Source organism: Petromyzon marinus, chromosome 45 (assembly GCF_048934315.1).
Source record: "Petromyzon marinus isolate PM22_M1 ecotype Great Lakes invasive population chromosome 45, UKy_Petmar_22M1.pri1.0, whole genome shotgun sequence".
NCBI classification, from domain to species: Eukaryota; Metazoa; Chordata; class Hyperoartia; order Petromyzontiformes; family Petromyzontidae; genus Petromyzon; species Petromyzon marinus.
In genome coordinates this window covers 3,346,290-3,361,012 of record NC_133711.1, presented here as the reverse complement: position 1 = coordinate 3,361,012, position 14,723 = coordinate 3,346,290, and the positions used below count along the sequence as shown (strand labels likewise).

The 14,723-nt window shown below is 52.1% G+C and overlaps 1 protein-coding gene across 1 annotated transcript in view; it reads right to left on the bottom strand.

Annotated features, from left to right (window-relative positions):
- LOC116952039 (uncharacterized) overlaps positions 1-14,723 on the bottom strand; it is a 38,227-nt gene that overhangs the window by 10,874 nt on the left and 12,630 nt on the right. Inside the window, exons 5-17 of the mRNA XM_032971040.2 lie at positions 12,950-13,254; positions 12,596-12,850; positions 11,079-11,467; positions 8,882-10,490; positions 7,756-7,947; positions 6,165-6,280; positions 5,376-5,555; positions 4,163-4,255; positions 3,513-3,631; positions 2,338-2,408; positions 1,746-1,860; positions 992-1,094; positions 407-589 (exon numbers count right to left, since the gene is read on the bottom strand). Of these exons, the coding sequence (XP_032826931.2) occupies positions 407-589; positions 992-1,094; positions 1,746-1,860; positions 2,338-2,408; positions 3,513-3,631; positions 4,163-4,255; positions 5,376-5,555; positions 6,165-6,280; positions 7,756-7,947; positions 8,882-10,490; positions 11,079-11,467; positions 12,596-12,850; positions 12,950-13,254 (3,730 nt within the window). The remainder of the gene's footprint in view (positions 1-406; positions 590-991; positions 1,095-1,745; positions 1,861-2,337; positions 2,409-3,512; positions 3,632-4,162; positions 4,256-5,375; positions 5,556-6,164; positions 6,281-7,755; positions 7,948-8,881; positions 10,491-11,078; positions 11,468-12,595; positions 12,851-12,949; positions 13,255-14,723) is intronic.

Genomic DNA, 14,723 nt, shown 5'->3' with positions numbered 1-14,723 from the left:
ACCTGGAGAAAAATCCACGTGACTACAGGAAGAATATGCAAACGACAAACATACAGGCATCAGGGTCGGGATCGAACCAATGACCTCCTGCACACCAGGTGAGGTAGTTAACATCTCACCACCGTGGCACCCCCTGTATATACCGTCTCTCCCACCTCAACTGCCTGTACTATCTGCTAGGTTCGTACTCTCCTAATCGTACCCTCTCTATAGCAGTCTCACATTTTGAAATGCCTGTACAGTATTTCTCATAGCCGTACGTCTTATTTGCAATACCTCTCTGTTCAATTGTCCCATCCATCTCATTTGCAATGCAGATGGATGGACAGGCGGATAAACGGTTGGTCCGACAGATGGAAAAATGCACAGACGGACGGACGGATGGACGAGACACAAGCGGCGAGACCTCAGCGGCCCGGCAGCCGAGGGGCAGCCAGTCAGCGGGGGCGAACGTGATTGTCTCGGACACCGAGTAGCCGCACGACACGGAGGAGGTGAAGGACCCCGGGAAGGTGACCACGAACTGCCCGCTGCGCTGCACGGTGCGGTACACGGACACGCCGGCGTGGCTCAGCACCTCCGGGGACACCTGTACACACACCAGGGGAGGGGGTCGGGGGGCAGGACCCGGGGGTGTGGGTTCATTCTGGGTACTCACGATCAATTCACAAGCAAATATACTGTACGTGTATACGTACCTAGGCAACCGTGCTAATTGGAGCTGCGGGGGGGGGAAGGACAACAAAACTTTACACAAAAAGCAGTTCTCTAGTTACAGTAACCGCAGCCTCTCAACCTTTTATACCATAACTCGCTCATCTCACACGTCATGGGGGGAGGGGGGGTCGTTTGACCATACTTCGCCACTATTATTAGTGCGAGTCGGTGGAGGGAAGAATAGATGTGATATGGAATTTGCTGCGCTGCCCTCTGCTGCCCACAGCAATACAAAAATTAAATGGCACTACGAAGTCGCCACTCCACCACTCACCATGCTGTTCTGCAGCATCTCCAAGCCAGACTTGCCATTCGCCTGCAGTAGGGAGTGGACCACCTTGTCCAGTTTATCCTTCTGGCTGGCTGGGATGCAGTACCTAGGGAGGGGTTCCATGTCCAGACAGAATTCTACTCAAGAAATGTTTTTTGATCATCACCATGCACATGGAACATATGTACAAAAAATACAAAGATTCCACATAAATGCTTTAACAGGCTGTTGGGGCAAGTGCCATTAGCGAACACCTATTAAGGTTGGCACGGCAACACAAGGAGGTGGGTGATTCATATCATTATTTTGATATGCGGTCGAGTTTAAATTCAAGCATATTATTTGCACAGTTGTAAATGTAGCAGGCTCTAGTGGTTAGCATTAACCCATTGCATGACAACATACGAACGCATTCAACCACGTGCAGTTTGATGTATATATATTCGATGCAATGTTAAGAATCGATATTTTTTATATCAACCAATGCTTAGTTACAAGAACAGTCACATGCCCAACACACGCACGGTCTCACTGCTGTGACTCTCAACAAGAGAGGTGGGAAGCAGAAGCAATGATTCCACCGTGGAGACCGCACCAAGACATCAGCTTGCGTGCAGTGCAGGCGTGGTGGAGTGGGGGAGATGGCGAAGGCCTCCCTCTTGCAGGGGATTTTATCGCGACAGAAAATAATGATGATGCTGGTCATGATTCCACCGGTGGGGACAGAAGCGGAAAGCAGGAATGGGGGCGCACCCACCAGATTTTGTCGGCGCCCGTGTGCAGGTAGTCGATGGAGGGCAGGTAGTGCGGGTCGCGGGCCCACACCCACGTAGAAAACACCATCCCCACGTTCAGCCACGGCACCGTGACCCCTGAGGTTCGGAGACATCGTGTCATCACAATGAGCTTAAATCCCAACTCGTTTGGAATAGCATCAGCTGTGAAGATGGCCTACTCTCATGTTTCTCTTGGTTAGCTTTTAGGCCAGGAACAGGGGAACCTTTTCCTTACAGAGGGCCAAATTAGGACTTTCAAATACAACTGACACTGAGCTTTGATCAGGCTATGATTGTACGCAATTCACCGTGTGCCGAGAATTACTTGGAAGCAATAGGTGATTTGGCACACGCCAAAATTAGATACGCGGTTCAAAATAATCCCCCTCGAGTGTCCAAAAAGTGCAAATATGATTTGTGGGTCCTTTGAAATTTTAGGATTCATGTAGCCCATGGGTCATATGAAATAAAGTCCTTGGCCATATCCGGCCCGTGACCCGTAGGTTCTGCACCCCTGGATTAGGAGCCACCCGTCCTGTTCAGAGTGACTCTCATGTGGCGCCAAGGGCTCACCGGACAGAGCTCCCAGGTGTCGCAGCACGGAGCCGGGGTTGCTGGGCAGCATTGTCAGGTTCCAGCTGTGCCTGATGACGATGCAGATGCCCAAACACAAAGTGAAAGAAATCATGAACCCAACAGAAGCACAAACATGCACACAGGTGGTGGTTAGCACAGTGGTAACAATTGTGTCTCACTGCAAGGGCCGGGTTCAATTTCTGATTCGGGTGCCTTTCTGCGTGGAGTTTGAATGTTCTCCCCCCCTCTTCTGCCAGGGTCCCCCATCTGGGTTCTCCAGTTCCCTCCCATAACTAAAACAAACATGCAGTGTAACTGGTATTGGGCAAACATTTAAATACTGACAAATCGTATGCAAAATTACTCAACCCGAGATTACACACTGCAACATTGTCCCCAACGATGTATACTAATTAAATGGCTGAAAACATCTGAATATACACAGGACCGTGGAGAGCTGGACCAACCGCCCAGTTGCCTTTCAGCTTGGTCTGTGGTTCCTCAGCGATTGCGAGATGGAAATTATAAGAACGACGCTAAATGAAACTCAACATTGTTAGGTTTATTATCAAAATCTTGGAAGAATCTTCCTAAAAAAAGGAGTCTTGAGACTTACGTTCGGCTTTTCTGGGCAAACGAGCATCATGACAATAATCACTAATCCTGTTGGTATCCCATTCTAGTGCAGGAGACAGGATAGTGGGGAGCCGCGGTGGCGAGATGTTAACTACCTCGCCTGGCATACAGGAGGTTGTAGGTTTGATCCCGACCCTGAAGTCTGTATATTTGGAGTTTGCATGTCTCTCTTCCCGTAGTCGTGCAGATTTTTCTCCAGGTTATCCGGCTTTTCACATGTAGAATCAACATGCACTTAAGAGTATTTTGCTGCTATACATTACATCAGCCACTTCGATGAGCTATCATTTGTGGCCAGGTCACTTATTAAAAAGAGCTACATAGCTCAGTGGGCCTTACCTGGTAAAATAAAAAGTTTAGTTTTAGCTTAGTTAGCATGAGAATCAGCCAAAGAAGAATTACAAATCATACTCTGAGAGTATCAAATTTGAGTACCATTCCCACGGTAGTTGGCCAGCAACGGGCGTGAGCATTCATAATGTCGGCTGCTTTTTGTGTAGTCACATGGTGCCGAACCGGTGTCCGGGAGACATCACCTGGAGAAGGGCTCGGAGCGGCCGATTGGGAAGCCGCTGGACACGAAGTTTGTGTCGACTTTGCCGCAGTGCACGGACACGTGCATGTCCTGGTTCTGAACGATCTCCCAGTACTTTTGCTGAAACGGGCAAAACGAGAACGCACGTTTCCACAGTCGCGGGAAACTGTGCCGGCTGGACGCTTGTACCAGGCTGGACGGCCCGTGACCTCGCGTTGCTACAGCTTACTTCCATGCCGAAGCAATCCCAGGCAAAACTGGGGCAATTAATTATCATTACAATTACAGCAGCGTCGTTAGCTGAAATTAGTTACAATGTGTGATTACAATTGCAAGCGAAACAAGCAGATCTGGCTCACAGGAACCTGTTTTTGCAGCCGCATCGTACGCTCTTACCCAGGCCGGAGTGAGGTGTGACGTCAAGGGGACAGTGTATGAGCAAGATGCACGCACCATGATGGGAGATGATGGGCGGGGCTTGGTGACATCATCAGTATGTGGGGGGCGACCGCCGCTCTTAAACAGGATCAGTTTCATAATTCTCAGTTGATCAATCAGACAAATCGATTAATCGTCCCAGCCCTACCACCGACGTTCAGGATCCCTTTCAAAAAGCATTTACAAACGAGATGCATCTCCGCTGCATCTCACCTCGATGAGCGACGCCGACGGCTCCTTGCTGCAGTGAGTGCTCAGCAGGTTCCGCGCCGCTCGGTAAAACGCCGTCAGCGATACCGACTTGCCCTGCGAGGCGGTTGGGGGGAGGGGAGAGTGGGCAATTCATCGATCCACCCATGAAATGTCACAAAAAAATTACCAAAAAAACTCAACTCTTTTTATGTAACCAGGCAAGGCCCACTGAGCTATATTGCTCTTTTTCAGAAGTAACTTGGCCACATATGGATAGCTCACATATGGATAGCAACCAAATACTCTGCACGCAAATTTACAAACACGGAGAGAAAAGCCGATCCTGACCATCTGCCGCGGGAATGGTACTCAAATTCCTTACTCCCGGAGTACGAATTGTGATCCTTCTTTGGCCAATTCGCATGCTAAGTTAAAACTAAACCTTTAATTTTAACAGCTATATAGCTGACAGCTCATCGAAGTGGCTTATCATCTGGAAGTGTATAGCAGCCAAATACACTAAACGCATGCTGATTCTAAATGTGGAGGGAAAAGCCGGAGGATCCGGAAGAAATCCATGCGACCACGGGGAGAATATGCAAACTCCGAATATATAGGCATCAGAGTCAGGCGTGAACTCACAACCTCCTCCATACCTTGCGAGGTAGATAAATGATTCTCCCTCTCCGAGATTCGGTGACGAGTCACAATTCTTGGCCACGATTCCATTTACGTATTTGTGTCTTCTCATCCAAATCTATACCGCCTGTGCTTCTCGGCGTCGTGTCACGAGAGGGAGAATCCATTCCGATCTCTCTCAAAGAGAAGTGCACCCCTCCTCCATGTTAGGGAATGGCTCACAGAAGTGGTTAAAATAATTACTTCTGAAATCCCTTACAAGTGACCTATTGTCCAAACAGTATGGGGGCAGTTCATTCCCACTACCTGCTGCAGAGGGCAATACTCGTCGCATGATAATCAAACCGATATTTTTAATTCTCAGAGCTCGATTTTTACCCTGATTGTATGTATATGTGCGTATGTTGAACTTCTTTCGCACCGTACGTAGCCAACCGTGCTAATCGGAGATTAAGTGCAGACCAAATCTCATGCGATATGGTCCCAGCCCAACGCTCTGACCTCATGAGCCAACCTGGCGAGGTTTGGCCAATCGACGATGTCAGAAGGTGGCCTCGTCGTCATCACCTACGTCGTCGTCATCATCATCGCTTACCTTGAAGCACCACTTGTGCACGTCCTTGAGCACTCCGCTGTCCCTGTGCGTCTCTTTGGGGGGGTTCGTCACAGCCTCCCCGTCCTCCCCGTCGCTCGGCAGTGGAGACATCCCATTGGAGGACACTCCGTTCCGCACGCGGCTCGTTAGTCTGTTCCACGGTTTGAAGCTGGCTCCGAGCTGAAGAACACAATGCAAGGTCACGGGGTTACTCAAATTGACAAAAAAAAATTAGCTTCTCCTGCAGCATTTGTATAGTGAAAATTATATTATCCAAGGCCCTATTATCCTCTGCTCCTGCTATCCTTGACCCCCAATAATGCAAACGGGTGGGAGAAAGATCACGTGTAGGCCTGAGTGAGTGCTATATATTTAGGTCTGGCTGCTCATGCAATTGATATCTCAGCAGGTTCCCTCAAATGTTATAAGAGCACAATTTGGATTTAATCTCAAATTATAACTCAACTGGAAGACCACATCAAAGTATTACCTATAGAGTCAATGCAATAGGCCTGTTTCCACCAACACCAGATAGCGGTGTTACAAATAGAACTTCACCAAATGTCAATCCTGAGACTGAGACACATAGCCACAAGTCTTAGACACCAAGGCCTAATGTGATACCAGTTCAGTGCGTCTTTGACATAGCCATCACCAGCTTCCTGAGACAGAGACATATTTGCGGTACCAAACCTGAGACCCAAGATGTCGCGGATACCAGCTCAGCGTCTCTACCGCGGACACCGCAAGCGACCACCACGACGGGGGTTCAACGCCGACAGCGCTCACCCCGAGCCCCTCAGGGATGTCCCCTTGGCCCTGCTGTCCCTCCAGAGCCCCCCCGCGCGCCTCGATCCGCTCGCGCTCCGCCAGCACCTCCCGCTCCAGACCGCGTCGCTCACCGTCTGAACACGGCCGACGGGACACATTGGCTTCCGGTTGCTGAACGGATACATTTAGAGGTCGCGCTTATTACACACAAAGCGCTTGCCACAAATACCTTGCTGATATCATCAAGAGCATAAACCATCATCACGCGAACTACGGTCATCTTCGCAGCGGCGCCTTTTGTCTAACCATCAAAAAAAGACGGTCACTGCATCGCGCGCTTTCAAATGCACTTCTGCGGCTGTCTGGAATGCTCTTCCTTCCGATATTAGGAAGTCACTGGAGCTATGCACGTCATTTGAATCTAAATTGAAAATTCATCTCTTTAGAACTGCTTTTTTTGTCTTTAGTTTGTTGTCCTTGCCCAACATCTCCGATTAGCATGGTTGGCTACGTACAGTGAGAAATGTTTGACATACATCATACATATGCACAATGACGCACTCACGTCTCACAGCCGACAACAGAAATAACCGCAAGCATCGAACCATCGGAACGCAGCCGATGTGGGAACAGGGGCATATTCATGTTATCCTATTTATTTTCAGTAATTCAAACAATCGGTAGCTTAATTGATTATGTAACTAATCGGATATCCCGGGCTCTGCTATGCACTTTACTGACCGTGGGAAGACTGGGGCAAGCACTGATGGATGTGAGCTGATGTTTCACCCCCAACGAAAAAGGTTTGAAGCGCCCACAAAATGTCACATCTGGTTTTTCATGTTTTTATTTATTAAATTTTTGGCTTTTTTTGCGTCTGTTTTAGGTTATTGCTCCAGGTGACAAGAGCTTTGATGCGCATTGTTGACGACGGTGATGTGGTTGATGATCCACGGATGAAACTGACTGACGTTCACGATGACGTGGGTGGTGGCGGTCGATGCTTATAATTACATCGACGCCGCTGTTGCTGACAGCCCAAAACTTTAGATCAGAGTTCAGCAACCTGCAGCTCCGGAGCCACCTGCGGCTATTCAATGACCGCTTCACAACGTTATTCAATAAGAACCACAGCCTTGTATTCACATTGCATTGCGGCTCTTGAAATAAGAGTTTTTGCTGATTGAAAAAAAAATGGCTCATCTTGTTATTTTGGGTTGCCCAACCCCTGCTCCAGACCGATCGCTTTGGACGGGGCTTCACGTCTCCCTCTCTTTACCTGGCAGGCCCTCGAAGGCTTTAGACGGGGCTTCCCGTCTCCCTCTCCTCTTTACCTGGCAGGCCCTCGAAGGCTTTGGACGGGGCTTCACGTCTCCCTCTCCTCTTTACCTGGCAGGCCCTCGAAGGCTTTGGACGGGGCTTCACGTCTCCCTCTCCTCTTTACCTGGCAGGCCCTCGAAGGCTTTGGACGGGGCTTCACGTCTCCCTCTCCTCTTTACCTGGCAGGCCCTCGAAGGCTTTGGACGGGGCTTCACGTCTCCCTCTCCTCTTTACCTGGCAGGCCCTCGAAGGCTTTGGACGGGGCTTCACGTCTCCCTCTCCTCTTTACCTGGCAGGCCCTCGAAGGCGAGTAGGTAGCGGCAGTACGCCTCCTGCAGCCGTGCCAGGCGGTCCTGGGCGGCGCGCGGAACTCGCAGCGCGTCCGCCAAGCGCTGCCACGCGCGAGCGTCGCGCAACTGCTGCATCCCGCCCAGAGACTCCATCAGCACCGACAGCGAGGCCAGGTCCAGCTCGCAGCCGCCTGATAGGACGACGGGGGGAAAGAACGGACGAGGTGGAGGGCGGTGGCGTAGTAATTACGGAGTCGAACGAGCGACGGCAACCATTTTGTTTCGAGAAAGGTTAAAAAAGCAAAAGGGGAAGGCCAAAAAAATAACTGGCGAGGCGTAATATATTTTAATATAAAGGTCACTGAAATAACATGGGATGATGCAGACCAGGCTGGCTGGAGAGCAGAAGCTGTGGTGAGGATGTCTTGCCCAATGTGCTGCAGAGCAAGGCAAGGACCGAGGTTTCCCGCAGTCACTCGTCATCCAAGGGTGCTCTTCCGGGTTAGGCAGTGTGTTTTAGCATTTCTTCTCTCACTTTCGCCATGCATTGCTCTGGGCATCTTGAGGAGTCTTACTTAGAAATCACCATTATCTGTTGTGTGGTTCTGTAATTGGTTCTTTATAACCATGTCCTGGATGGCTCCCAATAATTCCCAGCTTCCTGTCTGGGACTTTCCAGGCAGTCTGGGCGCAGCATAGCGTGGCGGAAGCTTGAGAGAAGAAATGTTCAACGTGTTATCCGAGCCCAAAGAACCACACTTTTATGAAGGAGTTAATTCCATGGCATCTTGCCACTTGTAATATTACTTTTAGTTCCAAAATGTAAAAAAAATCTAATCACAGGTCACAGCACTGACCTGTGATTAGATTCCTCACCGACTCAAAAAAAAATCACAATTTAGTTCTGCACTTAATTTGGCTAAATTCCAGCATTGAGAAGTAAAAATATGAGTTTGACCGGTCGGAATGTGATTGAACATCGATCTTTGTAAGAGGGCAGGTGACCAGACATTTGAAGGGAACTCAGAATTAGCTCTGCGATATCCGCTTGCGTGGCCCGTTTCATCCGTGGAACTGTCGACACTATCGCCAACCCAAATTCGCCACTTCTCATGCCACGCTCACCGATGAGCGGTAACTCCTCCAGCGCGATGCCCTGGCGCAACAGGTGCTTGCGGATGCACGCCAGCCGCATCTCGTTGGGGCCCCAGCGCCGGCCCAGCTTGTGCACGTGCTGCACGCGCGTCACGAAGCGCATGTCGTCGCTGAGCCGGCACTCGGGCCTCCAGCAAGTGGGCGGCGCTACGCGGCACGCGCCCGCCTCCTCCACCCCCGCCCGCGACCGTACGCCCTCCACGTACGCCAATGGGTCCAGGAACTCCCGCGCCGTCGGGTACAGCACCGGCACCTCCGGCAGAGCCTGCGCCAGGAACGAGGGCGCGGCCGACGCCGACGCCGACGCCAGCGTGGGCGACACGGGCGTGGGAGCGGGTGCGGCCCCCCGAGGGGCCGCCGGTCGCTCATCGGTCTTGGCCTCGTCCCCACTGGCAAGATTGCTGTTGCTGCGGAGACGCTTGCCGTGCGAGCGAAGCGTCGGCGGTGGCTGCTGCTGCTGCTGCTGCTGCTGGCGGCCGGGCTCAGCGTCAGGAGCACTGCAGGCGCGCCGGGGCCTCTGCGCCGGTCTCGCACATGCCGGGAGAACATTGGCACCGGGAGCGACCGGAGGAGGACCCCTCGTCCCCCGCTGCTCGTCGTCGTCGTCGTGCTTCGCAGAGTCGGCCGAGGGCTGGGATGGGGCCGGAGCGGGTGGCGAGGCGCAGGCCCGCGAGCTTTCACCGTCGCTATCGCTCGCGGTGGAGACGGCTCGCTCGACGCTTGCGCTCCTGCGCCTCCGTCGGGTCTTGGGGTCGTTCTCCCGGCCAGCGGCAGGGTCGTCTGTCGGAGCATCGCTCGTCACCGAGGGCTCCACACTATTTTCTCGGTCTTCTTCGTTGCCGCCCGGGCTGGGATTAAATTCTCCGGCGAGCCCGACGGTGATTGCCGACTGCAGAGCTTCGCGGGGCGATGCCCGTGGGGGAGAAACGACGCCAGTCTTCTGCCTTGGCGGCGCCGGCTGTCTCTTCCCTTCCACCTGGAAGACGCAGTTCGCCATTTCCTCCAGCTTCCTCTTCTTGTCGGGCAGCGCCGACTGCTGCGGACGCTTCTTTTGCTGCTGCTGCTGCTGTTGGTTCAAAACAGTCCCGGCCTTTTCCGAATCTCCGGATGCCCTCCCTCTAACCTCCGCCGCTCTCTGCCTGCGCGTCATGCGGGTTCCGTTTGCTTCTTCGGCATCCGTGTCGCTACCGCCGCCGCCGCCGCCGCCGCCGCCGCCGTGACAGCGGTGCAGCCGAGCTGGACCGTTGCGGAGCTCCTCCCTCGTCCTCGGAGGCTCAACGGGAAGCGCTCGCCTCCTCCGCATCATTTCGCGCGGGGGCCCCGGATCAGAGTCCGGCTCGAGAGAGCGCGGCCGGCGCCGCGCCGCCCTGGAGCGACCCCGGGAGACGCCGCCATCGGCGTCGGCGTCGGCGGGCGCGCGGTCCGGGCTGCCGGCGGCGAGGGCGTTGAGGGCGGCGGCGTGGCGGGTGGCGTGGCGGGCCGAGCGACGAGAGCCGCGAGACTCCCTCTGCGCGGGGCCCTGGCTCGTCTGCGGGTACTGCGCTGGCACCGCCGACTTGGAGGCGGACATCTTGGCGGCCTGCGCGCAGGCACCAGAGGCAGTGATGGGCAAACGGACGGTCGTTTACCGGGTTTCCAACGCTTCGACGACTTAAAACTCATCGGTTGTTCTAACGATCGTTGCCTTGGGCTAATTTGGAAATATATTTCAAAGGATTTTCATATTGTTTGCGCAAGATATTCACACACGCGTTTTAATTGCACCAAATCAGATGTTGAGAGAGGTGACGATCGATGTCTTCAGCTGTCATAACATAATTCTGCCATTATGATATTTAATGATTATAACCCACAAGCTGTCAGTTGCATAACAAACAAATATATAAAAGGAAATATTTACCCGCCATAAAAAACATTTGCCGAGCAATAATTTCAAGGATACTGGGCATATATATCGTACCTGAATCATTGTGTTTGTTATTTTTGTAATATGTTGGTCAGCAAATAAAAAATAAAAAAGGCGCGACGAAATCCAAAGATCGAAATACAACGAAGCTTTTCCAAATGAGCGATACGCATACCCTACACGTCGCACGACGCATCGTAATGCTGCATCGCCAACATCTCGGCGGCCCTCAGAGCGACGACGCCGGCGAGGCGGACTTGCCGGTCTGTAGCCGGCGTCCCTGCTGGCCACAGCAGGAGCCTCCTCCTCCTCCTCCACGTGGCTGCCGTCGCCCCTCCCCGCATCGCCGTCGCCCTCCTCGGACCCGCAGCCGTTCCACGCGACGTCCCCGCGCCAGTCCGGGCCGCGCTGGCGCTCCCCGCCGCCGGTCCACGCGCCACTCCCGCTGGCCGCGACTCTCCGAGCCCGTTCGGGCCTAGGGGGCTCGGCTGATGGCCCCGAGTCGTTGCCGCCACCGCCGCCGCCGCCGCCGCCGCCGCCGCCGCCGCCGCCGCATGGCTCGGCGATGCCCTTCTTGCGTGCGCTTCTCCGCTTCTCGCCGAGAATGCATTCCTCAGGCCAGATTAGCTCCTTTTTGATGTCCGCGAGCACTGGAGGGGGACCCCGCAGACAATCCAATGGGTTGGCAGGCGCGTACAGGAGACTGTGATACACCCAACTCTTCTAAAAATGATCGTCTGCCCAAAGTGGGCCCAATATACCCTCAATATTATTCGAAAAGCTGTTTCTCCAACCATGGAGAAACAACCCGCTGAGATGCCCATCGAAACCATCACGTTACCGTACATAGCAGGTGTTACCAAAAATATTTCCAAAATCTTAAACAAACACAAGATCCAGGTCCGATTCAATACAGCACACAAAATCCGTGATCTAATCCCATCTGTGAAGGATGTCATTCCTAACATGCAATATCCTGGAGACTACAAACTAAATTGCACCTGTGGTGGCTGTTACATTGGGGAAACGAAACGACATGTCTCTGACCGTGTTCGCGAGCACAAGGCAGATCTGAAACACATCAGAACCAATTCCTCTACCATGGCTGACCATTGCTATAACGCTGTGGGCTCGGATGATATTGTTTTTTTCCGAGACCAAGGTACTCTGCAAACCTTCGGGCTACTATCAAAGGTTTGTTCATGAAGCCATCCAGATATATAAACATAACTTCAACCGAGAAGATGGGTACAAATTGAGCAATCATTGGAAGGATGTTATTAACCAGGTAAAACCCTAACTGCTTTGTAGTGGTTGTCGTCTATCATATCCACCGTGAACTACTACTCCACGCAGCGCTCGTCCTCCCCCTACCCCACACCCCCACCCCTCCCTCTCCCCCTTGCTCTTCCCCCTTTCTTGCCTGTATAACCTCTTACCACGGCAACTCTCTCCCACTTCAGCCAAAAAAAATGTTTTGCTGTGGTTTTCCCACCTGATGATTGCTTGTGTTGAAATCGAAACGTCGTGATTTATTTTATTTTCTACCTACGTGACTTTACCGAAAGAACCAAAAAGCAGGGGGCTCTTCCAGGTTAGCTTGCATAATGCAAAATACGAAATGTAACACGAAATCAAAAATGTTACTGGTATGAATACTAAGTGGTGCTTTGACTTTAATTATAATGATCAAATCATCGATATGCTTTTGTATCGTTATGCTACATTATTCCGTCAATCCAGCCTTGGCGATCCCTGTCCACATGCACCCCACTTACATGGGATCGCATTTCTGCTCGGTGGGCTCCTTGGCGGTTTCTTTGGGCTAGGCGTTGGTGGCGGAGTTGGTGGTGGTGGTGGCGGCGGCGGCGGTGGTGGAGGCTGTGTTGGCGGCACGGCGACGGGAACGGTTTTCTCGGGCGAAGGACCCTTGCTGGGCCGTGTCGCCACGTTGCCTTGCGTCTCGCGTCGCGGACGGCTGCTCTCCGGGGTCATGCCGTAGTAACGCAGGGAACTCGGCAGCGCGGAGGAACCTGCGCTCCCAAACAAAGCGGCCGTCACCACACCGCTACGACGGGGCACGTGACCCGAGTCGAGAAACGCAGCTTTAAGGGCAACACAAATGGCATCACCTCGGAGGCAGAGGTACGTGAGAAAGTCCTCCGTCTTGGGCGTTTTCTTGCACAGGTCTCGCATCCGCCCCTGCACCGCGCCAGGGTAGGGGGCGCGAACGGACCCCGGGTACGAACGGGGACACGGACCCAGGAGGAACGGTGGCTGCTGCTGCTGACCGAAGCCGAACGGCAACGGAGAGGATCTCTCGAACGCGTCGACGCAGCGGCCTGCCAGCCCCACGGAGCCGGCGGGAGACGTCGGCGAGCCCGGGCAGCCCGGCGGGTAGATCTGAGCGAACTTGCGTTGGGCCTGCATGCGTGGCCTGGCCGGGTTGTGTAACCATGACAGGAAACGAGCAGCGATGCACGTCAGGCTTCTCTCATGCGTTCTTCCCAATTGTACTTTTATGTCATGCGTTATTTTGCTTTGCGCCCTCCTATTTGATTACGATTTTGATTTTTAGCATTGTGTCAGGAAATAAGCTTGACCGAGCCGTGACCATCGACTCGAAACACAATAGAATCCAGCCCAATCACAGGCAGCTGAAAGCTGGCCTTTAACTCGCCGTGTTTACGAATCACTCTGATGTTGTGATTTTCTGATCAATTAATTTCCAATAGCACTATCAGCAAGGAGACCTTGCTACCTCGGTTTAAACTGGGCCAAGAATCGTCCGCACAGTGGTTATTATAGTTGCTAAACCAGTGGTTCATAAAACCTTTCGGATTCGCAGCCACTATCAAAAATCTACAGATTTGAGAAACAGGGTAACAAAGAATTGCACTTAAATATCCTTCCTTTGAACTATTTATATTGGCCTGTGAAAGTCTAAGTGGCAAATTACAAAACTCTAGCAAGGTGAGAGCTATACCATTAAGTGTGTTAACCATTCGCCATCAATATGTTGTCATCAAATAGAATCACACCCACGCCCCATTTCGTCAGATCTCTGCAGCTAGGCAGTGTTGAGTCTGGACTTTGCTCGAATGGGCAACCGAGATGCACAACACAGGTGTTTTTATAGGCTGCTGTGGGACTACGTTGTCAGTAAGAAGTGTATGCTTCGACGCTCCGGCAGCTAAGCTACCAACCATCACCAATGCACACTGGCCGGTGTGGTCAAGTCAAAGTAAAAAGGTAGAGGTGAAGCCCTGTATTGCTTGCTCGTGTCACTGCTGGCGGAAGGGCACCTACTAGAGCCCTTCGAGAGAGTCCTTCAAGAGAGTATTTGGCCTACTCTTCCACACTGGCCAAACGTCTTGGTAGAGAATGGATTACTCACACTTTTGCCCATCACACGGGACCTGCCGCCCAACTATCTGTGCTATACCCAGTTATGCTGCTGGGTGAACACAGACGGTGGGGGGGGGGGGTTATAAACTTTATCTGCATTGCAAGTCTAAACTAACCTATACTTAACCACTTTTTACACGCTTTCATTTAACTCACTCTGTTGTTGTTTGTCGTTGTATCCTCAAATCTTGTAACTCAATTTTTACCCACTTCCCAATGTGGTATCGACTGCAAACTTGGTATACTTATGTCACTCATGACAATACTATATTCTATCATTAAAAAAATTTTTTACAATCTTTTTTTTATATGTTATGTTTCGGCTTGGGTCTAATTGTCCACGCTCAACTAACGTTGGCTGTAAATCACCACGGTCCCCTTACGTTGTGGCAAGCTTCGGGGCCACTTCCTGGAGTCGTGGAGCTCTTCCATTACCAGGACGGTACATTTCATTAAAGCGTGTTTTAAAAAAAAAAATTCAAATATGACTTACATTTT